The sequence below is a fragment of the Phyllobates terribilis genome, unplaced genomic scaffold (assembly GCF_046119375.1).
Source record: "Phyllobates terribilis strain yellow unplaced genomic scaffold, ASM4611937v1 Scaffold_5__5_contigs__length_657084704, whole genome shotgun sequence".
Classification (NCBI taxonomy): domain Eukaryota; kingdom Metazoa; phylum Chordata; class Amphibia; order Anura; family Dendrobatidae; genus Phyllobates; species Phyllobates terribilis.
This window is the reverse complement of record NW_027362765.1, coordinates 63291696-63316761: the sequence shown is the minus strand read 5'-3', so window position 1 is coordinate 63316761 and position 25066 is coordinate 63291696. Positions and strand designations below refer to the sequence as shown.

Below are 25066 nucleotides of genomic sequence, written 5' to 3'. Positions count from 1 at the left end.
GGATTTTGTTCATTCTGTCTGAAAAATCTGAATAGAAAGCGATCAGAAAATATGTACCCCAAAATGGTAACAAAAAAATCTGCAACTCATCCCGCAAAAAATAAGCCCCATACAAGTCTGTTAGCCAAAAAATAAAACAATTTGACTAAGAACGCTCTCTTGTGTTTGAAACAACGCACCGCATGGATATCCTGGGAATTACTGCACTAATGTGACGTGGACATTTATACACTGCTCAAAAAAATAAAGGGAACACTTAAACAACAGAATATAACTCCAAGTAAATCAAACTTCTGTGAAATCAAACTGTCCACTTAGGAAGCAACACTGATTGACAATCAATTTCACATGCTGTTGTGCAAATGGAATAGACAATAGATGGAAATTATTGGCAATTATCAAAACATCCTCAATAAAGGAGTGGTTCTGCAGGTGGGGACCACAGACCACATCTCAGTACCAATGCTTTCTGGCTGATGTTTTGGTCACTTTTGAATGTTGGTTGTGCTTTCACACTCGTGGTAGCATGAGACGGACTCTACAACCCACAGAAGTTGCTCAGGTAGTGCAGCTCATCCAGGATGGCACATCAATGCGAGCTGTGGCAAGAAGGTTTGCTGTGTCTGTCAGCGTAGTGTCCAGAGGCTGGAGGCGCTACCAGGAGACAGGTCAGTACACAAGGAGACGTGGAGGGGGCCGTAGGAGGGCAACAACCCAGCAGCAGGACTGCTACCTCCGCCTTTGTGCAAGGAGGAACAGGAGGAGCACTGCCAGAGCCCTGCAAAATGACCTCCAGCAGGTCACAAATGTGCATGTGTCTGCACAAACGGTTAGAAACTGACTCCATGAGGGTGGTATGAGGGCCTGATGTCCACAGATGGGGGTTGTGCTCACAGCCCAACACCATGCTGGATACTTGCCATTTGCCACAGAACACCAGGATTGGCAAAGTCGCCACTGGCACCCTGTGCTCTTCACAGATGAAAGCAGGTTCACACTGAACACATGTGACAGAGTCTGGAGACACAGAGGAGAGCGATCTGCTGCCTGCAACATCCATCAGCATGACCGGTTTGGCAGTGGGTCAGTAATGGTGTGGGGTGGCATTTCTTTGGAGGGCCGCACAGCCCTCCATGTGCTCGCCAGAGGTAGCCTGACTGCCATTAGGTACCGAGATGAGATCCTCAGACCCCTTGTGAGACCATATGCTGGTGCGGTTGGCCTAGAGTTGCTCCTAATGCAGGACAATGCCAGACCTCATGTGGCTGGAGTGTGTCAGCAGTTCCTGCAAGATGAAGGCATTGAAGCTATGTACTGGCCCGCCCGTTCCCCAGACCTGAATCCGATTGTTGCACCACAGACTGTCCAGGAGTTGGAAGAGATTTTTTAGTTGGAGTCGGCAGGAAGTGGAAAGGGCTTGGATATGTGGTTTGAAGGGGAGATCAGAGTCCATGGTTACCCCAAGGCAGCGAGCTTGCGGGACTGCACCTCATTCTGTATTATTCACCCCCATATAATGCACCCCTATTCAATATAATTCACCCCCATATAGTATAGTGCACCTCATTCTGTATAATACAGAATGTGTATCATGTGACCCCTGACTCCTCCCCTCCTGTGACCTCATCACAGGTCCTGTGCGCACAGAACAGCCATATATGTGGTGGCGGCTCTGCAGGTGGAGGTATGTGGAGATCCCCCATTAGTATTAACCCCTCAGTGCTGAGCCTGTGATAAATCTCTGTATGTGACTATAATGTGATTGTGTGTTATACCGGGGGCAGGACGGGGCCATGACTGGATGTAGTGATCACGTGAAGCCAGTAACAGCTCCGGAGATTTCTTACATGGGATCTTTATGATGTTACATCGTCATCTTCTCCCCATTCAGGTCCCTACAATATCGGATCCTCTCAGTGGAGATCTTCTATATAAGAGAATTTTCCTGATTGACCCATCAAGGATGGATAGGGACAGGGACAAGATGGCGGAGAGGATATTACACCTCACCCTAGAGATCCTCTTCCGTCTTACTGGAGAGGTGAGAGATTCTGATGACGTCACATTACATCATTCTTATCTATAGGAATAACAGATGGACAGAACTGGAGAGGTGAGGACTCTGGAAATGTCTGTAGTGAGATTTATTAATGTGTCTCTCCATAACCAGGATTACACAGTAGTGAAGAAGACCTCTAGTGAGCGCTGTCAGGACCCTGTGTCTGAGGGATGGGGAAGACCCCTGAGCCCAATCACGGGGCCTCCACATCACCCCCTGATACATGAGGACATCAATGACCAGAAGATCCTAGAACTCACCTACAAGATGATTGAGCTGCTGACTGGAGAGGTGACACTGCTGGGAATGCTGGGACATTATACAGTAACGCTATGAAGGGATCGGGGGGATGACGGTATCATTGTATGTGTCAGGTTCCTATAAGGTGTCAGGATGTCACCGTCTATTTCTCCATGGAGGAGTGGGAGTATTTAGAAGGTCACAAAGATCTATACAAGGACGTCATGATGGAGGTTCCCCAGCCCCTCACATCACCAGGTAATAGGGCTAAATACTCACGGCCTATAATTATCTGTATGTAAAGAATGAATCAGTCCCTGTATGTGTTTCCTCCAGATCTATCCAGTAAGAGGACAACACCAGAGAGATGTCTCCATCCTCTTCTTCCACAGGACTGTAAACAAGAAGATCCCGATGTTCTTCGGGATGATCAGGTAGATGGAGAGAAGGTGTCATGAGATCTCCCGTACGATGTGTAGACTGTTGTGAAGGTCTTGTGTTCAGTCTTGTTTTATCCACTAGTATTATACACCGAAAGGCCAATTTTATAAGAGACACCGATCCTTTCTTGATAGGAACTTCAATGTTTGGATATTAGACCAATGACCCTGGACTGCAGCATAAAATGAAGAGATTAGTTTCAGTGTGAATCCACATTAATATGGGAAAATCGACAAACTGAGCGACTTTGAATTGGGCATGGTTTTTAGTACTAGATTAGCCAGGGACTGTTTTGTAGAACTTGGGTTTTCACATACAAATGTGATAAGCGAATTTGAAGAGGGTTGTAATCGAAAGAAAAAATTAAATGTAAAGAGATTCGTAAGAGAGGACGTAACCAACTCATGGGGAAGGGATCAAGAATTGCTCCGATGAACAGAAGCTGCACAGTGCTGGAAATTAGCACTGGTGTCCAACTAAAGGAAATCTCATGGATTTTTTTTTCTAGGAGCATGACAGCGAGTTTTTTTTGCTTCCCCAGCCTTCACAGTCTCCATATCTTAATTCTTTAAAGCATCTCTGGGACAAGTAGACCAGGTTGTTAAAAGCATGTTGTTATCTTTATCTAATTTGCAGTAACTGCAAGAAACTATTGTGTCCTCATGAGCTAATTTTCCTGCGTAACTATTTCATCACCTGGTGGAAAGTATGACCAGACACAACGCTGAGGTTCTGAAGGGTAAAGGAGATCCAACCTGCTACTCGATGGGTGTCTCTAATAATGTGGCCATTCAGTGTATGTTTTATATATGGTGGAGATGAGAGGATAAAGCTGATCAGAGACATTAGATGTAGTCTGGATGTTCTCACATATTTTCTGGTTAGAATTGGGAGCCAACAGGTTGGATTTATACATGAGACCTGCAGCTATTTAATGTTTTCTGTGCTTTAAAATCATTTTACCAAACATCCTAATTTGTCTGTGACTTTTACAATTTTAATTTTAGAGTGAAGATCTCAACTATGTTAGTACTACAGAGACATATGTGAGGGGTGATGAGCGGTGTAAAGAGGAGATTCCTACAGATAACCACACAGGTGAGTAGTGACCACTAAATTCATAGATTGAGAAGTCACAGATTGTACTCATATGTTGAGGTTTTTAGGACATTTTCATACAAAGAGTTTATATTTGTATTTAACGCGTAAAGATTTAGCACAAATTCTTTATTTTACATAACTTTGTACAGATGTCTCTCCTGAGCTAAATCAAGTTTTCAAGTTGTTACAACGTGTATAATTCTGTATACATAATACTGTTTATAGCTGGACTCTGGGCTTAGTATATTTCTCTAATGGGGTGGTCTCGGTGTTTATGAGATGGACACATAATGGTACTGACTTACAGGCACCTTTAAGATCCTCCACTGGAAAATTCACAAGATCAGATTGGTGACTGTCACACTAAGACATGAACCTATAAAATAGTTAGCTTCAAAAGAGAAGAAAAAAACTGAAAGTATGATCTGATGACCTAACATGATAATCTATAAGTCCCTGCTTTGAGGTGTATTGCTGCTGCCATTTGTCTTAGTTGATACATTTTTTTATAATTTGTATAAAAATGTTATAAAAAATATATTACCTTATTTTTCAGATTATAAGACACACTTATTTTCTCCCAAATATGGGGGGGGGGAAATGGGGGTGCGTTTTATAATGCGAATTGTATAATCTGAAGCGCTTACTGGCGTTGGTAGAGTGGGGTCCCAGGATCGCTGCTGTCAGATGCTTCTGCCTTCCGGCAGAGGCAGGAGTCGGAATCTGGCTGCGGTCCTCATGCTGCGGTCTCCTCCATGCTGTGTGCTCCTTGTTTGCAGTAGGTGTCCGGTGGTGTGGGGGCTCCACCGACATCTTGTAAAAGCCGGAGCCCCGCACCTTCCATACTTTTCCATGCGGCGGTCTCCAGGAAAATGGCCGCCTGAGGTGGCCCATGCGCAATTGAGATCTCAGGAGCCGAGATCTTGGGAGATGAGATCTCAGTGCCGAGATCTCAATGTGAGCATGCTTCGCCTCCGGCGGCCATTTTCTCGGAGACCGCCGCATAGCAATGTATGGAAGGTGCAGTGCTCCGGCTGTTACAAAATGTTGGCGGCGCCCCCGCACCACCGGACACCTACTGCAAGCATAGGGACCGCAGCCATCTTACGACTTCTGCCTCTGCCAGCAACAGCGATCTCCCGACTCCTGCCTCGACCCTGCCACCTGGGACCCCGCTCCACCAACAACTCAGCCCCCCAGGTAAGCAGATTATAAAAAAAAATAATATTTTTTTTCCTATTGTCCTCCCCAAAATTTGGGGTGCATCTTATAAACCGGTGCGTCTTATAATCCTCAAAATACGGTAATATAGTTATGTTATTATTTCAATGAAATGTTATTGAAAAATAATAAATTTCCATTTTATTTTTGGCAGATGACTATTGTGCCACACCAGATACACATGAAGATTATGCCATTATCCTTGATATACCTCCAGATCTTAACAGCAAAAATCTATCATCGGAGCCATTTCAACAAGTCCTATCCTCTGATTCATTGCAAACTATTAAATCAAATAAAAATGGCAGAGAGGATGGTGAACATCAAAGAACCCTCACAAGAAAGGAGCCATTTTCATGTTTCATTCAGAAATCAGACCTTGTTGGAGATCACAGAATTAACACAGGAGAAAAAGTGTTTCCATGTTTAGAATGTGGGAAATGTTTTAATCGGAAAGCAAATCTTGTTCAACATATGAGAATTCACACAGGGAAAAGGCCATTTTCCTGTTCAGAATGTGGGAAATGTTTTTTAGAGAAATCACATCTGGTTACGCATCATAGAACTCACACAGGTGAGAAGCCATGTCTATGTTTAGAGTGTGGGAAATGTTTCACTCAAAAATCAGACCTTGTTAGACATCAGAAAATTCACACAGGGGAGAAACCATTTTCATGTTTAAAATGTGGAAAGTGTTTTAATCAGAAAGCAAATCTTGTTTCACATCAGAAAATTCACACAGGGGAGAAGCCATTTTCATGTTCAGTATGTGGGAAATGTTTTTATAAAAAATCAGATCTTGTTAAACATCTTAGAATTCACACAGGAGAGAAGCCATATTCATGTTCAGAATGTGGGAAATGTTTTATAGAGAAATCAAGTCTTGTTAAGCATCAGAGAACTCACACAGGTGAGAAACCATTTTCATGTTCAGAATGTAGGAGATGTTTTATAGAGAAATCACATCTAGTTATACATCAGAGAACTCACACAGGGGAGAAGCCATTTTCATGTTCAGAATGTGGAAAATGTTTTAATCGGAAAGCAAATCTTGTTACACATCAGAAATTTCACACAGGAGATAAGCCATTTTCATGTTCAGAATGTGAGAAATGTTTTTATAGCAAATCAGATCTTGTTAAACATCAGAGAATTCACACAGGGGAGAAGCCATTTTCATGTTCATTATGTGGGAAATGTTTTTATAAAAAATCAGAGCTTGTTAAACATCAGAGAATTCACACAGGGGTGAAGCCATTTTCATGTTCAGAATGTGGGAAATGTTTTATAGAGAAATCACAACTAGTTACACATCAGTTAACTCACACAGGTGAGAAGCCATTTTCATGTTCAGAATGTGGAAAATGCTTTAATCAGAAAGCAAATCTTGTTACACATCAGAAATTTCACACAGGAGATAAGCCATTTTCATGTTCAGAATGTGAGAAATGTTTTCATAACAAATCAGATCTTGTTAAACATCAGAGAATTCACACAGGGGAGAAGCCATTTTCTTGTTCAGAATGTGGAAAATGTTTTAATCGGAAACCAAATCTTGTTTCACATCAGAAAATTCATACAGGAGAGAAGCCATTTTCATGCAACTAATATGGGAAATTATTTAACCAGAAATCAGCTTTTGTTGCACATTAAAGAATTATCACATGGGAGAAGAAATATTCATGTGTAGAGAAATATCAACGAAATTACACTGTAAATTAGCCATTTGTTTGACCTAGGAGTGAGAGCTGTGCTCGCAAGCTTACAATCTATAAGGAGATAGGGAGGACACAATAGGCAGAACGTGCTTGTTATATTATGTCCAGCCATCATTATAATAAATAAGGGTTTTCATATAAAGGTGCATGATCCGGTCATCAGCCAGTATCTGTCTAAGTGCAGTTATCGTGTGCTATTGGGTGCATGTAGAATGTGGAGACAGATGGATAGGAGGGAGCAGAATATGATTAATATTTAGAAGGAGAGGAGAGTTAGGTTAGTGAAGTGAGGTGATAGGTCTCTCTAAAGGGCTGTGTTTTTAAAACACGCTTAAAAAGATGGGGGCTAGATATTAGTTGGAACATTTGGGGTAGTGCATTCCAGAATGTAACATACCTGGCGGCGTCCTTGCATAGTGGTCCATCTCCCACTGTGCAGGAGCGCGCACTTGATCTCCAGTCCAGTCTGCGGGCCTGGCTTCCCTCCATGTTGTCTGCTTGCCTCTGTTTCTGCTGCTTAAGGGCGGCGCCCGATCACTTCCTGCTTCTTGTAGCTGCTGCAGGCACACCCCTTGTGCGTCCTCAGCCTATTGCTGTCTGTCACCTGGTATTTAACCCAGCTCCTCCCTGGAATCTATGCATGAGCATTGTGTTCTGTCAGTTGGCTTCCGGTCACTGATGTGCCAGGTCCTGTCTATGCTTCCTGCCTTGCGGTATCAGTTCCTGTGTCTGAACTGTGTCCTGTCTGAACTATCTACTAGCCTGTTGTCTTCTGCCTATCCTGGAGGCTGTATTTCCAGGCCAGTGTGAACACGCTCCTTGCCTGTTCTTTCCGCCTTCTAGGGGCCGCATACCTAGACCCGCTCCTGTATCTTGCTGCTGTGTCTGTTCTTGTCTGAATACTCTCCTAGCCTGTTACCTGTTTTTCTCTATGTCCGTACCTTCCCTTTTCCTGCAGAATCTGATCCCGTACCTACTCCTACTCGTTGTCCCTGTACTCCCGTTTGTGAGTTTAGAGTCCACTCGCTACTTCATTGCAAGTATCCTGTGTGTACCTGGTTCTGCCTTTCCCTTCCAGTCTGTTCCGTGTGAACAGAGCCCTGTCCTCTCTGCTCTGACCCTTTGCTCGCTGCTCCGGCAGTCTCGCTCTGCTCTGACCCTTTGCTCGCTGCTCCGGCAGTCTCGCTCTGCTCTGACCCTTTGCTCGTCGCTCCGGCAGTCTCGCTCTGCTCTGACCCTTTGCTCGCTGCTCCGGCAGTCTCGCTCTGCTCTGACCCTTTGCTCGCTGCTCCGGCAGTCTCGCTCTGCTCTGACCCTTTGCTCGCTGCTTCGGCAGTCTCGTCCTGCCCCTCTCTCGCTCACCGCTCCCGGCGGCCTTGTCCTGCTCTTCTCTCGCTCACCGCTCCAGGCGGTCTCGTCTTGTTCTGCTCTTGCTCGCCGCTCTGGGCGGCCTCACTCTGCTGTTTGTCCACCGCATCTGCGGTTCTGTTCCTGAGTCCCAGTCTGTACTGGGTCCTATCCACTCGGTGCTCCAACCTGTCATACCTGCCAGTACCTCCCTGCCTGCATACCAGTCGTGCTGACCAGCATCCGCCAGTCTGCATACCGGCCGTGTCTGCCTATACCCAGCAGTCTGTGTGCCAGCCTAACCTGCCTGTTCCTGTATTCCCCTGTGTGGGTCAACAGCCGTGTCCGGGGTCTGTCCTGGAGTAGCACCTGGTCCCTCTGCTCGGTTCCTCCTTGGTGCACTGGCGTCGTATGCCGTCGTGCGACCCTGGTCGGATCGGGTGGATACTTAGTTACGCCCCTCCAGGCATTCACTCTCCGGCACGGTCCAGTGGAATCACTACATATGCACGCACACGCCACTCAGCCCGGGCATGTGCATTACACAGAACACTGGCACAGCACGAGAGAAGTCTTGGAGACAGAGGTGCGAGGTTCGGATTATGGAGGATGTTAGTCTTGGATCATTTTCAGAACAAAGAGCACAGGTAGAGTGATAGACAGAAATGAGGGATGAGATCTAGGTTACTGCCGCATTCAGGACGGATTGGAGAGGACAAATTGATTAGAGGAAGACAGTAAAGAGTTGCAGTAGTCCAGACGAGAATGAATAAGAGCGACAGTAAGTGTTTTTGCACTTTCAAAGGTGAGAAACTATCGGATTCTGTAGCTGTTTTTAAGATGCAGGTAACATGAGCTTGTGAGTGATTAGATATAGGGAATAAAGTAAAGTTCTGTGTCAAATATGACCGCAAGCGTTCCGCTTCGGAGTTATGGTTGAACTCCCCAAGGTAATTGCAATATCGGGTATATATAGGTTAGCAGAGGGAGGAAGCACAAGTTCAGTTTTGGAGAAATGAATTTTCAGATAGAGGGAGGACATGGTGTTCGAGACAGCGGACAGACAATCCCTGGTATTTTGTATTACAATGGGTGAGAACAGGAGAAGAGGTGTACAATTGGGTGTCATCAGCATAGAGATGATACTGGAAACCAAATCTGCTGATGGTTTGCCCAATAGAGGCGGTGTATAGAGAGAAAAGGAGGAGGCCCAGGACTGAGCCTTGTGGAACACTGATAATAAAGGGAAGAGGAGAGGAGTAGAGCCAGCAAAAGATACAGTGAGTTTGGAGGAGAACCAGGAGAGAACGATGTCCTTAAAGGGGTTGTCCAGTACTTTTAAAAATATGCCAATGTGTTTTAATGATAAATAGAAGCTTCTTTCGAATTACCTCCTGGTGCTGTTTCTGCCTGTGAGCGGCGTTATCGGTGGCCGCTCACAGGCAGCACGTGCAGCCGAGGGTCCCTCTTCCGCGTTCCATCGGTGGCTGCTGGGTTGTGGGCGGGGTTACCCCGCGCGTCACACCCGGCATCCACCGCGCGCTCTCCCTATCCCCATTCATTGGGAAAGCGCTCGGTGGATGCTAGGTGTGACGCGGGGAATAATCCCGCCCACAACCCAGAAGCCACTCGCGGGGACCCCAGCGCTGAGTCACGCCTCACTTGACGTGATGTCAGCGGGGGGTCACGTGCTGTCTAAGAGAGGCCACCGATAGCGCCACTCACAGGCAGAAACAGCACCATGAGGTAATTAGAAAGAAGCTTCTATTTATCATTAAAACATATTGGCATATTTTTAAAAGTACTGGACAACCCTTTAAAGACTGATAGACCGGGACATAGTGAAAAGTAGATGGTGATCCACAATGTCAAATGCGGCAGAGAGATCTTGTAGAATCAGCAGGGAGCAATGGTTATTGAATTTTGTTGTTAATAGGTCATTAGAGACTTTAGTAAGGGCCGGTCCAGTATAATATAAGTAGCAGAAACCAGATTGTAAAGGGTCAAGAAGAATGACAGCAGATTAGATGAAAGCGAACCAAGAGTTTCAGGAGTTTACAGTTAGAGGGAAGATTAAAGATGGGTTTGTAGTTAGCAGTACAGATCTTGTCGAGGGATGATTTTTTAAGTAAAGGGGTTATGATGGCATGTTTGACTGAAGAGGGAAAGATACCGGAAGAAAGAGGGAGGTTAAATATTTTAGATAAGTAGGTAATGACTGTTGGGAGAGGGACTGGAGGAGATGTGAGGGAATAGGGTCACTGGTGCAAGTTGTAGAGCGAGAAGATGCAAGGAGCTTGGTCATTTCTTCTGTGACTCAAAGTTGGAAAGTGAACTTAAGGTGCAGGAGGGAAGGAGATACAGGCTCGGATTGTGCAAAAAGTGTCATGATGGATGTGGTTGATTTTTTGTAGCAAATAAGTGGCCAGATTGTCAGCGCTGAGGTTGGTTACCAGGGCATGTTCTTTAAGGCTCAAGGGGGAGTGGAAGGTTTTGAAGAGTAATTTTAGATTGCTGGCTAGTGATGTGATGAGGGCAGTAAAGTAAATTTGTTTGGCCAGATAGAGATCAGAGTTATACGTTTTGAGCATGAAGTTATAGTGGATAAAGTCTTCTGCTGAAAGTGATTTTCTCCATAGACACTCAGCACACCTTGAGAAGCGCTGGAGTAAACTTGTTTGCAGAGTAAGCCAGGGTTGCTGCTGTTTGTGTCAGGTCTTTCTGCATGTAGCTGATGCTACTTCATCCAGGGCACTCTGCAATGTATTATTATAGTGTGACTATGTTTAGTTTGGACACGAGGGAGGAAATGAGAGATAAAGATGACTGTATATTGTTCATAAGCTGCTTGGTATTGGCACGTAGATTTCTGTATGTGTGATAAGTTGGGGTATCCTCAGTGTGGAGACCATTCTTGACAGAGAAGGAAAGAAGGCTGTCGTGAGAGAGTGGGAGAGGGGGGTTAGTAAAGTCATACACTGACCAGAGCCGGTAGAAGACCAGGTCCAGCGTATTCCCGTCTTCATGCGTAAGAGAGTTAGTAAGCTGTGAAAGGCCTAAGGAGGCGGTTAAAGAAGATGAATGGCAGATTGGGGAGCAGATTAACAATGGGGATGTTAAAGTCCCCCATGATGAGAGTGGGAAGGATAGAAAGTGTGGAAGCCAGGTGGCAAACTCATCCAGAAACTGATGGGAGGAGAGCGGTACACAACCAAAACTAGTAGAGAGCAGGGCTGTGGAGTTGGAGTCTGTATAAAATGGACCAACTCCGACTCCTAAAATATATAATAACTTGGCTACAGTAGTTCAATGCAGTTTGTGGGGAATATTTTTTACATAAGAATTTGGGAAGTTATGAAATGTCCTATAAATGTCTGTCCTATTCCTGATCTAAGGGTCTAGACTTTTAGCTGAGATGAATCTGTGCTACAGTAAATTTATCACTTAAACATGAGCAATGTATGGGGGAGTCCACAGCCCTGGTAAAGAGAAAAGTTTGAAGAGTCTTAACAGTGTGGACTTCAAAGGAAGGAAACATAAGTGAAGGTACAGGGGGTGATAACCTGGAAAGCACATTGTGATGAAAGGAGAAGCCCAATACGTCCAACTTGTCTATTCTCAGGTCTTGGGGGTATGTGAGAATTGTAACCCAGCAAACTAAGTGACTTTGGAGGACCTATATGACAGAAAATACCTAAAAGTGACACCATTCTAAAAGTTTCACCCCTCAAAGTCCTCAAATCCACATTCAAGAAGTTTATTAATACTCCAGGTGCTTCACAGGAACTAAAGTAAGGAAAAAAATGAACATTTTACTTTAGCTTCAAATTTTTTATTTTCACAAGGGTAACAGGTTAAAATGGACCACAAAATTTGTTGTTCAATTTCTCCTGAGTACGCTGATACACCATATGTAGGGGAAACTATTGTTTGGGTGCACGGCAGGGCTCGGAAGGAAAAGAGCACCGATTGACGTTTTGAACGCAAAATAAGCTGGAATTGAGAGTGGATGCCATGTTGCATTTGGAGAGCCCCTGATGTGCCTAAACAGTGGAAACCCCCCATAAGTGAACCCATTTTGGAAACTAGACCCCTCAAGGAATGTATCTAGATGTGTAGTGAGCACTTTGAACCCCAAGGTATTTCATAGACGTTTATAACGTAGAGCTGTGAAAATAAAAAAAAAATCATATTTTTCGCACAAAAATGTACTTTTAGCCCTAAATTTTTAATTTTCACAAGGGTAACAGGAGAAAATGGACCCCAAAATTTGGTGTGCAATTGCTCCTGAGTATGCCGATACCCCATATGTAGGGGAAAAGTATTGTTTGGGCGTACGGCAGGGCTCGGAAAGGAAGTAGTGACATTTTGGAACGCAGACTTTGATAGAATGGTCTGCGGCTATCATGACGCAGTTGGAGAACCCCTGATGTGCCTAAACAGTGGAAACCCCACACAAGTGATTCCTATTTTGGAAACTAAACCCTTAAAAGATTTTATACAAGGATTTAGTGAGCATTTTCAACTCACAGGTACTGCACAGAATTTGATAACATTAGGTATGGAAAATTTTCATTTTCCTTTTTTTCCCCGAAAATGTTTTAGCCCCAAATTTGTAATTTCCACTAGGAAAGGAAAGAACGCTATATGTCTGGAATAAATTGTGAATGCCATGTCACATTTTGGGAGCCCCTGAAATGCGAAAACAGCAGAAATCCCACTGAGCATTTTTAAGCTACAGGTGATTCACGAAACTTTATAACATTTAGATGTGAAAGCAAAAAATGCTAATTTTTCCACTAAAATACTGTTTTAGCACCAAATTTATAATTTACACGAGGGGTAATGGAAAAATTGGACCCAACAATTTGTTATACAATTTCTACCGAATGTGGCAGTACCCCATATGTGGATGTACACTACTGTTTGAGCACACGGAGGGATCCGATGGGAAAGAACACTACTTGGCTTTACGCAGATTCCGTTTGAATAGATTATGGGCTCCATTAGCTGAGCCCCTGAGGTGCCAGAACAGCAGAACACCCACCCAGGTGACCCCATATTGGAAACTCCACTGGAATTCATTTAGGGGGTGTAGTGAGTATTTTGAACCCATAGGTACCTCACAGAATTTTATAACATTGAGACATGGAAATATGAAATTTTTGTGGTAATAATGTAATTTAAGTATTTGCTGCAATTTTTTTTAGGTACCCAAGGGTTAATATGTGAAACTGGATCCTATAATTTATTGTGCAATTTCTCCCGAACGTGGTGATATCCCATATGTCATCAGAAATTACTGTTAGGCCACATGTCAGGGCATGAAGGAAGGAGCACTATTTGGCTTTTGGAGCACAGACTTTGCTAGAATAGTCAACTTTTTTTATTTTTTGTCTAACAGACCTGTATGGGACATTTTTTTGTGGGATGAGTTGCATATTTTTTTGTTACCATTTTGGGGCACTTATTTTCTGATCGCTTTCTATTCAGATTTTTCAGACAGAATGAACAAAATCCAGCAATTCAGTCATTAATTTTATTTTTTGCGCCGTTCACCGTGCGGTAAAAGTGGTAAGACCTAATTGTTCGTCGGGTCGGTACAATTACAGCGATACCACATTCATATTATTTTTTTATGATTTGCTATTTTTACAGACTAAAAACAATATTTTACAAAAATGAATTTGTTATTGCATCGCCATATTCTGAGAGCTGTAACTTATTTTTTTGCCAAATGAGCCATATTAGGGCTTGTTTTTTGTGGGACAGTTTGGCGTTTTCATTTATACCATTTTTTTTACATATGACTTTTTGATCACTTTTTATTCACTTTGTGTGAATCAGTACGATGGATGAAAGAGCGACATTTTTGGCATGTTTTTTATTATTATTTTTTTACGGCCTTCGCCAAACAGAATAAATAATGTGCCAGTTTTATAGAGCGGCTCATTTGAGATGCGGCAATACCAATTGTGTTTTATTTTGTTTATTTTTGTTTATCACAAACGCTGCATTTTGAGTGGCAAAACGGATTTTAGTGATTTGTGTGCATTTTTTTTTACATATTTTATTTCACTTTTTTTTAACTTTTTCACTAAGTCCCACTGTGGGACATGTATAAAAGCTGGATCTCACAGGCCACCATACCCTGAGGTGATCACATGACCTCATGGTACAATGGTAACCATCGGGACCCATGATTCTGATCTCGGCGGTCCTATGGTTACTAAGGGGGCCTTGTGACCCCCTTGAAACAACTTAAATATGTTTGTCGTTATTGACAGCGGTATTTAAGAGGTTAATAGGACCTGATTGGTTGCAAAACTGGCTGGGGCCGATACGGCAGGGTATTAACTGTCACATATAGCTGACACCTGCGGGAATTGCTGCCGCTGGGCGGTGCTATTCCCTTATTCCCGACCGCCGTTAAAACGGCGATGAGGGAATAAGGCCCCTTAACGAACGCCATTTTAATGTTAGTCGGCAGTCATTAAGGGATTAAATATCTGTCTCCTGCCCTGTCCACATGCCATGTTTAACTGGTGAGACATTTCAAAAATATTACACTTAGGAATATATGGCTCACGTGCACCAGCACACGTTCTCTCACTAAGCCAGATTTGAATATACTGGAAGTGTCTACTAGGATGCAGGACCAATTTGCCTTGATGAATAATTAAGCAATTAGCAAGAGACCTTAGCAGACATTACTATGGAAGATGCACAAACACCCATACTGGGCAGAAAAAGACCATAAAACATCAAGAAAACTTTGAACATTTAGAAGCAAACACAGGAACAATTAGTAAATAGCAAAATTGAAATCAAGAGAGATGTTCACACTTGTCAGATGTAATGCATGCAGATCAGTGAGTAATACCTTCTGGTCACTTCTGGGACATTTCTGTTAGATTTCTAATGTGCACTTAAAAGCTGCACTTGAAAAGATGCTCTCAATGGAGTAATATTTTTGACTCATTTTGTTTTATTTGTTCTCTTTACATTCGTTGAATCTGATATAATTTTAGGTCAAATTCATGTAAAAATCTGGAAATTTATGAAGGTTTCACAAACTTTTGAGCAGAACTGTATCAATGATTTATAGGTAACATTTTACATTAATATAAATACAGTATAACTGCATTGTAAAGGTAAAGAATGGGTGTCAGTGCACCACATATCAGCGCTGTCACAGTGTCCATGGACAGGCAAAGGCCTCTGTCATTTCCGGTATGCACGTCTGATGGGGATTTCCCCGAATGCATGCCTGAAAGGAGAGCCTGATCTCGTGCTTCCGGAGACACTGTGACAGCTCTGACAAGCGGTGCACTAATTGGCAGATATTGGACGGGGATGCGTATAAATGCTTTGAGGCATGACTCTTTACACTACACAGTCCCCTTGAGAAAGCACTGAGTGTGCGAAACGCGCGTCGGGGCGTTACTTGTGGTGCGGGACCCGGCACATTTCTATTCTTGATGGGTAAGTTCGATAGCTCAAACTGGTGCTCCAATCTGGGAGGGCATTAGCTTATAACTCTTTTGCATGGACTCATATTATTTTAGGAGTTATATTGGTATGTCCAACATTAAGGTCTACACTGAGCTGAGCCCTGTAAAGATGTGCGGTTGTGGGTTGTAAGTTATCACCTAGACAGATTAACGATGCAGCAATATTTTATTGATCACAGCCATGGTAATAAGAAATCCAGGTAAATGGCAAAAAACAGTTCTCTCAGTCCTCAAATTCCCAATCTGGGTTCAGTAGTTAGTTCCACTGGCTTTGTATAAGGCCATAATCACTGTCTCCATCCTCTTCCTCCAATCCTCCCCCCCAACTCTCCTAAAACCTGTCTGTCCTTTCTTTCACTGGGCTCAGACCCCTCCCAGGTCAGAAGTGATCACACCCTCCTCCTTATACATTCACTGTTCGCTAAACAATGAAGAATATTCTAGAAGCCTTAATCTGAGACTGCCTGCAAGACCCCCTATGGTGACAGCTCCACTGTGTCTGCAATCTACACACACATAAAGAGATTATTGGCTACTGGAACAATGGTTAGATACTCCTAAGATACAGATTAGTGGAATGCTGGACATTTTACAAGTGAATCTAGTGCACATACTGACAAGTTAGCAGAACTATATAAAACATAACAAGTAAATTACTAATAAAACACAATAATATTAACAAAAATGGTGGTCCATTGCTGGAAAAGTATCATAGTCTTTAGAAAATGGGCCGCTCCTCACATACCTCCCCCACTTTTTCAGCACGGACACGAATGTAAGAGGTCTCGCCTTTACGAGAACGAAATTTTGCATCATCCAGTTTCCTCAAAGCATATTCCATGTCGTTCTTGCGAATATACTCCACAGTACCCATTCCACCCTGGTATACGTCAGTGTAATAAACATCTCCAGCTTCTCTCATATGGTCTTTCAGATCCTGCCAACTTCCCGATGGGGGAAGCCCGGAGACAAGGACTCTGTATTAGTTCGCTGGATCAGGGGTCTGTCCTTTCCGTGGGGTCCTCCATATTCCCCCCCTGCACCCCAGTTTGTCTTGGGAAACTCCACACGTACCCAATGAAAACCAAACCTGTATCCATTGCGACCAACCCCAGAGTGCTGACACCCAGTTAGGGGGGGTGGTCACTTGGCAGCCTGGTAAAGGGAGCTCTGGGGGAACTGTATCTGGGCTGACCAGGATGAGGGTAGATCCAGTGTCCCGAAGTCCCTGGGCCTCCCTGATGTAATTTACCTCCCCCAGATTACATTCCTTCATTGTGACAGTCATGTCATTTTGTGTATTACTCACCACAGGTGGGGGGGGGGTTAGTCTGCAGATAGTGCTGCTCCCTCTCGGCTGAAGCAGTGAGAACCGGTCTTTGGCTTTGGGTTACGACATTGGCTAAGTGGCACACCAATCATCGTCCTAGGTTGTGATGTGGGCTAGAATGTTCCCAGCATTCCCTGACAAAGTGTCCCATGCGTCCACAGTTATGGCAGTTAAGCCTTCCTCGCCCCAACACGGGCCGTACTTGGGGGCTTGGGCAACCTCCCCCTCTTTGTGCAGTCTGAACTCCCTGCTGTCCCTCATCTGGCCGATCCATGGGTCTCGATGGCCTCCCTGTAAAATCCTGTTCCTGACTCACTGGGGCTGTACTTCCACGTTACCCTCGTCGATTAGCAGACCAATCATCAGCCAATCTTGCAGCCTCATCCAGGCTGAGTGGTTTTCTATCTGCCATCCATTCTTTCAAATTACCTGGGAGCTTTGACATAAATTGTTCCAGCATGATTATATCCATTACATGTTCTGCTTCCTGAGCCCTCAGTCCTTCTATCCACCGAGGGCATGCCATATGTAGTGTGTTGGCAAACTCCCGATGTGTGTGTGCAGCAGGCTTGTTAGTCTCTCGAAACTTCCTCAGGTAGGTTTCCGGCGTGATGGCATACCTCTCTAGCAATGCACTGCGAATGGTAGAGTAACATCTCTGATACATTAGAAGACAAGTTATTAAAAGCTTCTCTTGCTTTTCCGGTCAGGCCAACACTCAAATATCTGGGCCAGTCACTGACTGACACCTCATGCAGCAGGCAGAGGTTCTCAAATAACCGGAGATGTTCATCAATATCTGAGGTGTTCTCATTGAACTGTGGTATATCCCGGTACCTTAATGATGTAGGCCCCTCTCTCCTGTTATCCATTGTCCTCTGCACTGGGGCGGGTGGGGGTATCGCTACATGCACACCCAGAAATTTGTTTAACACTGCCGCCAAACTCCATCTCCGTGGCCCGCTCTCCTAGCGCGTCCAGCATCCTCCTCAACTCAGTCGGTCCATCCTCCGTCATCCCTTCTGCCAAGTCACCGCTTGGTTACTTTCCCTGGTATGCTCTCCAGAGATAGGTGATCCCACCGCTGCCACCACTTTTTTTTTTTTTCCAAAATCATTTTTATTGAAATTTATCAATGGTACAAAACCGCTAAATAACAAAATAGCATCATAAGAGCACAAAATAAGAGCTCAAAATCAAAGTCAAACATAAACCCTCAAAATAAATCTATACATTCACAAAATGCATTACAGCGATCAATCCTGTATAACAAATGAATCTAGTAATGATTTGAAAGATAACACTTCTGTATCTCTATTTTTATATATCTATACATTTTTATCTATATTTTTAAGATCCCCAATGTGCCATTCAGATCTTCTAGTAAATACCAGGTGGAATTTTTAAATGGAAGGACCGTATGGACCAGCTTGTCTGGGGACAGATGCAAACGTATAAAGGCTCTCCAAGTCTTAAAATTTTTTTCTGTCAAGGTATCTTTGTTTCTCTCTGCCTCCATCCTCTCAGTCGCCATATTGTCCTTCAGCAAAGATATTAAGTCTGGAAATTTGGGGCAAGACCCACTCATCCAGTCCCTTAAAATAAGTCTCTTAGCCGACATTGCTATAATATGCAAAAATCTAGCTTCTTTTCCCTTCCACAATTTGTCTACTGGGAAGCGTAATAGCCAAGTCAAGGGATCGTGACCTATGTCATTATTATAAATAACTCGTGTAGCCATAATAACCCGTCTCCAAAAACCTTGAATAATTGCACAAGACCACAGGCCATGTATCATATCAGTCTTAGGGGTATTACATTTAGGACAGCTTTGTAACCTATCAGGTACTTGTGGTGATGGTGGGATGGTAAAGCCATATATCGCTCTATAAATGATACGGAATTGCATATCTCTCCACTTTTCATTGGGAATATATTTTCTCATCAATTCCCAGCCTTTAAGTATTTTGTCCTCCAGATCATCCGTTTGAATTAATCTCTCCCAACTCTTAAATCTTTTATCTGTGCCTTCAGATGAGAATATGTCTTTCAAACGCTTGTATAAGAAAGAGATGTTTATAACTGTCTGTGCTGACCAGTGAATCCCAAACATTTGTGACGTTCGAGACGTCTTTCAGCTGGTTTAAAACATGGAACTGTAGTTGCCTATATTGCATCACCTGCATGGCCGATAAGCCATACTTCTCAAGCAATACCGTCCCGTGTAACCACCTTTTCTCAGGCACATGTAGCAGGTCGCCCAACTTCTGAATACCCCCCACCCTCCACTCTTTGAATATGATGTTTTCCCTTCCCAATTTAAAACTGATATGAGCCCAGGGATTCAAATATTTCGAGACCTTCCAAGCCAACTTAAGTTTCTTTCGGACCGCCTTCCAGCATAACGCTGTGTCCCTAAATATCAATTAATTTTTCAAAGGCTGTGGGATGTCAGACCAAGAGGCGTGTAGGAGACTAACCGGATCCCATGGCTTACATAATTCCACCTCATACTCATAATTAGAATGTTTACTAGATGTTTTTAGCCAATCTAGCACATGTCGGGAAAGACAAGCTAAATTATAACCCCTGATATCCGGGAGTCCCAAACCCCCCCTATCGCTGGGAAGCGTCAGATTATCAATTTTTATTCTTGCTCTCTTACCTCTCCATAAGAATTTCGTGAAAGCTACATTGAGCCTTTTGATATCTGAAATTCGAAGGAGAAGAGGGATCGTCTGCAATGGGTACAACAGTCTCGCAAAACTAATCATCTTTATCAGATGGCACCTCCCCATTAAAGACAGAGGGAGGTTTTTCCACCCTTCCAACTCTTTCTCTATCTTGACAATCAATGGATTAAAGTTCAGGGAATATACAGCATTTACAGACCTCCCCAGATAAACCCCTAGATATTTTATGTGATCACATCTAACCTTAATACCACCTATCTGGTCAGCCAACTTCTCATGATGTAAGTTACCGCTTGACTCTCCCAGGCTAAGCAGCTCACATTTAGATTTGTTTAATTTAAAGCCCGAAAAGGAGCCGTAAATATCAAGCTGTGCAAGCAAATTGCCCATGTCTCTTCCTGGTCTATTTAAAAATAGAATTATGTCATCAGTAGTGTTGAGCGATACCTTCCGATATCAGGAAATATCGTATCGGATTGGATCGGGCCGATACCCAAAAAGTATCGGATATCGCCGATTCCGATACCGGAAACCAATGCAAGTCAATGGGACACAAATATCGGAATGAAAATAAACCCTTTCTTTCCTTGTAGGTTAATTCTACACGAAGTAAAACAACTAAGAATAATGTAGAATGACATGAAAAGCCGGCAATTCATCAGTGGCATTCACCGGTACCCGACAATTTACAACAGAAAGAATAGAGCTTCACACATAGATTAGGTAGATAGAACCATGTCAGTCACATATATATGAAGTACAGTGACAGTGCTGGTTACTGTACTTGTCATTTAGTGTAAAGGATTTATTTTAAAAAATATTAGTGTTTTCGTGCATCGTCTCTTTAAAAAAGCCGGCCGGCAATTCAGCATCTGTACCCGACAATTTATAACAGACAGAATAGAGCATCACACATAGATTAGATAGATAGAAACATGTCAGTCACATATATAAGAAGTACAGTGACAGTGTTGATTACTGTACTTGTCATTTAGTGTAAAGGATTTATTTAAAAAAATAATAGTGTTTTCATGCACCGTCTCTTTAAGAAAGCCAGCCGGCAATTCAGCATCTGTACCCGACAATTTATAACAGACAGAATAGAGCATCACACATAGATTAGATAGATAGAAACATGTCAGTCACATATATATGAAGTACTGTGACAGTGTTGCTTACTGTACTTGTCATTTAGTGTTAAATAAAGGATTTATTTTAAAAAAAATTGGCGTGGGGTTCCCCTTAATTTTAGGCTCTAGCGGAGGTTAAGCAGACAGCTGGGGCAGATGTTTGAAGCCTGGGAAGGGGGTAATACCCACGGAGCTTCCCAGGCAACTAATATCAGCCCCCAGCTGAATACCTAGCCTTTACTAGCTATTAAAATGGGGGAACCCCCCCCAAAAAATAACGTGGGGTCCCCCCTAATTTAATAGCTAGCAAAGGCTAGGCAGACAGCTGGGGGCTGATTTTAATAGCCCAGGAAGGGTGCCATGAATATTGGCCCCCTCCCAGGCTAGAAACACCAGCCGTCAGCCGCCCCAGAAATGGCGCATCCATAGGATGCGCCAATTCTGGCACTTAGCCTCGCTCTTCCACGCTGCCCTGTAGCGGTGGCAGGGGGTAATAGGGCTGGGGTTGATGTCAGCTTATAATGCCAGCTGACATCAAGCCCAGGTTAGTAATGGAGAGGCGTCTATAAGACACCCCCATTACTAACCCCATAGTCAAAGTTAAAGAAAAACACAAACACCCAGAATAAAGTCCTTTAATTGAAATAAAGACACGATTCTTTATTGTTCTAAATTAAACCATACTTACCGTCACGCCCATTCCAGCTGAAGCCAACGATCTCCTGCAATAAAAGAAAAATAATAAAGCAACCTCATCCTTACCTTTCCATGGTTCCCAGGACAGCTTCAGCTCTGCTACATCGAGATGACAGGCTGGACCGCAGCAGAACGCTGCCATCCAGCCTGTCATCCCGCAGACACTGAGAAGCGCAGGCATGCTTGCGCTCCTCAGTGTCTCTCTGTGACGTCATCCAGATGAGCCGAGTTCATGTCCAATGAACTCAGCTCACCTCATGCACGTCACTGACAGCGTGGGAAAATTCTCACGCTGAAGCGCTGAGTGCAGGAGAATTTTCCCACGCTGTCAGTGACGTGCATGAGGTGAGCTGAGTTCATTGGACATGAACTCGGCTCATCTTTATGCCGTCACAGCCAGACACTGAGGAGTGGAAGTATGCCTGCGCTTCTCAGTGTCTGCGGGATGACAGGCTGGATGGCAGCGTTCTGCTGCGGTCCAGCCTGTCATCTCGATGTAGCAGAGCTGGAGCTGTCGTGGGAGCCATGGAAAGGTAAGGATGAGGTTGCTTTATTATTTTACTTTCATTGCAGGAGATCGTTGGCTTCAGCTGGAATGGGCGTGACGGTAAGTATGGTTTAATTTAGAACAATAAAGAATTGTGTGTTTATTTCAATTAAAGGACTTTATTCTGGGTGTTGTGTTTTTTTAAATACTTTACTAGAAATTCATGGTGGTCATGTCTAATATTGGCGTGACCCCATGAATTTCGGGCTTAGGGCCAGCTGATAATGCCAAGCTGGCCTTAACCCCTTTATTACCCAGTGAGCCACCGCACCAGGGCCCTGGATGAGTTGGGTACAGCGCCAGAAGATGGCGCTTCTATGAACGCGCCATTTTCTGGGGCGGCTGCGGACTGCAATTTGCAGCGGGGTGGCCCAGAAAGCTTGGGTCTCCCTGCGCTGCGGATTCCAGCCCCCAGCTGCCTAGTTGTACCTGGCTGGGCACAAAAATAGGGCGAAGCCCCACGCATTTTTTTTTTTTAATTATTTCATGAAATTCATGGAATAATTAAGAAAAAAAGGGCTTCCCTATATTGTTGTGTCCAACCAGGTACAAATAGGCAGCTGGTGGTTGGGGGCAGCCCGTTCCTGCCTGCTGTACCTGGCTGGATACAAATATAGTGCGAAGCCCCACGTCAATTTTTTTTTAATTATTTCATGAAATAATTTTTTTAAAAAAGGGCTTCCCTATATTGTCGTGTCTGGCCAGGTACAAATAGGCAGCTGGTGGTTGGGGGCAGCCTGTTCCTGCCTGCTGTACCTGGCTGGACACAAATATAGTGCGAAGCCCCACGTCAATTTTTTTTAAATCATTTCAGGAAATTCATGAAATAATTAAAAAAAATTGATGTGGGGCTTCGCCCTATATTTGTGTCCAGCCAGGTACAGCAGGCAGGAACGGGCTGCCCCCAACCACCAGCTGCCTATTTGTACCTAGCCGGACACAACAATATAGGGAAGCCCTTTTTTTCTTAATTATTCCATGAATTTCATGAATTAAAAAAAAAAATACGTGGAGCTTCGCCCTATTTTTGTGTCCAGCCAGGTACAACTAGGCAGCTGGGGGCTGGAATCTGCAGCGCAGGGAGGCCCAAGCTTTCTGGGCCCCACCCGCTGCAAATTGCAGTCCGCAGCCGCCCCGGAAAATGGCGCGTTCATAGAAGCGCCATCTTCTGGCGCTGTACCCAACTCATCCAGGGCCCTGGTGCGGTGGCTCACTGGGTAATAAAGGGGTTAAGGCCAGCTTGGCATTATCAGCTGGCCCTAAGCCCGAAATTCATGGGGTCACGCCAATATTAGACATGACCACCATGAATTTCTAGTAAAGTATTTAAAAAAAACACAAACACCCAGAAAAAAGTCCTTTAATTGAAATAAACACACAATTCTTTATTGTTCTAAATTAAACCATGCTTACCATCACGCCCATTCCAGCTGAAGCCAATGATCTCCTGCAATAAAAGTAAAATAATAAAGCAACATCATCCTTACCTTTCCATGGTTCCCACGACAGCTTCAGCTCTGCTACATCGAGATGACAGGCTGGACCGCAGCAGAACGCTGCCATCCAGCCTATCATCCCGCAGACACTGAGAAGCGCAGGCATGCTTGCGCTCTGCAGTGTCTGGCTGTGACGGCATCCAGATGAGCCGAGGTCATGTCCAATGAACTCAGCTCACCTCATGCACGTCACTGACAGCGTGGGAAAATTCTCCTGCACTCAGCGCTTCAGCGTGAGAATTCTCCCACGCTGTCAGTGACGTACATGAGGTGAGGTCATGTCCAATGAACTCAGCTCACCTCATGCACGTCACTGACAGCGTGGGAGAATTCTCACGCTGAAGCGCTGAGTGCAGGAGAATTTTCCCATGCTGTCAGTGACGTGCATGAGGTGAGCTGAGTTCATTGGACATGACCTCGGCTCATCTGGATGCCGTCACAGCCAGACACTGAGGAGCGCAAGCATGCCTGCGCTTCTCAGTGTCTGCGGGATGACAGGCTGGATGGCAGCGTTCTGCTGCGGTCCAGCCTGTCATCTCGATGTAGCAGAGCTGAAGCTGTCCTGGGAACCATGGAAAGGTAAGGATGAGGTTGGTTTATTATTTTTCTTTTATTGCAGGAGATCGTTGGCTTCAGCTGGAATGGGCGTGACGGTAAGTATGGTTTAATTTAGAACAATAAAGAATTGTGTCTTTATTTCAATTAAAGGACTTTTTTCTGGGTGTTTGTGTTTTTTTTAAATACTTTACTAGAAATTCATGGCAGTCATGTCTAATATTGGCGTGACCCCATGAATTTCGGGCTTAGGGCCACCTGATAATGCCAAGCTGGCCTTAACCCCTTTATTACCCAGTGAGCCACCGCACCAGGGCCCTGGATGAGTTGGGTACAGCGCCAGAAGATGGCGCTTCTATGAACGCGCCATTTTCCGGGGCGGCTGCGGACTGCAATTTGCAGCGGGTGGGGCCCAGAAAGCTTGGGTCTCCCTGCGCTGTGGATTCCAGCCCCCAGCTGCCTTGTTGTACCTGGCTGGACACAAAAATAGGGCGAAGCCCCACGTATTTTTTTTTTAAATTATTTCATGAAATTCATGGAATAATTAAGAAAAAAAGGGCTTCCCTATATTGTTGTGTCCGGCTAGGTACAAATAGGCAGCTGGTGGTTGGGGGCAGCCCGTTCCTGCCTGCTGTACCTGACTGGACACAAATATAGGGCGAAGCCCCACATAATTTTTTTTTAATTATTTCATGAATTTCCTGAAATAATTAAAAAAAAATTGACGTGGAGCTTCGCACTATATTTGTGTCCAGCCAGGTACAGCAGGCAGGAACGGGCTCCCCCAACCACCAGCAGCCTATTTGTACCTGGTTGGACACAACAATATAGGGAAGCCCTTTTTTTTCTTAATTATTCCATGAATTTCATGAAATAATTAAAAAAAAAAAAAAACGTGGAGCTTCTCCCTATTTTTGTGTCCAGCCAGGTACAACTAGGCAGCTGGGGGATGGAATCTGCAGCGCAGGGAGGCCCAAG

General features: G+C 44.2%; 1 protein-coding gene across 1 annotated transcript in view; it reads left to right on the top strand.

The window, feature by feature from the left end:
- The window catches only part of LOC141271980 (uncharacterized), a 197869-nt gene extending 190730 nt beyond the window's left edge, over positions 1-7139 (top strand). Inside the window, exons 2-7 of the mRNA XM_073682240.1 lie at positions 1892-2041; positions 2171-2350; positions 2434-2557; positions 2636-2733; positions 3748-3838; positions 5217-7139. Coding sequence (XP_073538341.1) covers positions 1964-2041; positions 2171-2350; positions 2434-2557; positions 2636-2733; positions 3748-3838; positions 5217-6670 — 2025 coding nt within the window. The 5' untranslated portion in view covers positions 1892-1963 and the 3' untranslated portion in view covers positions 6671-7139. The remainder of the gene's footprint in view (positions 1-1891; positions 2042-2170; positions 2351-2433; positions 2558-2635; positions 2734-3747; positions 3839-5216) is intronic.
- Positions 7140-25066: the final 17927 nt, after the last annotated feature.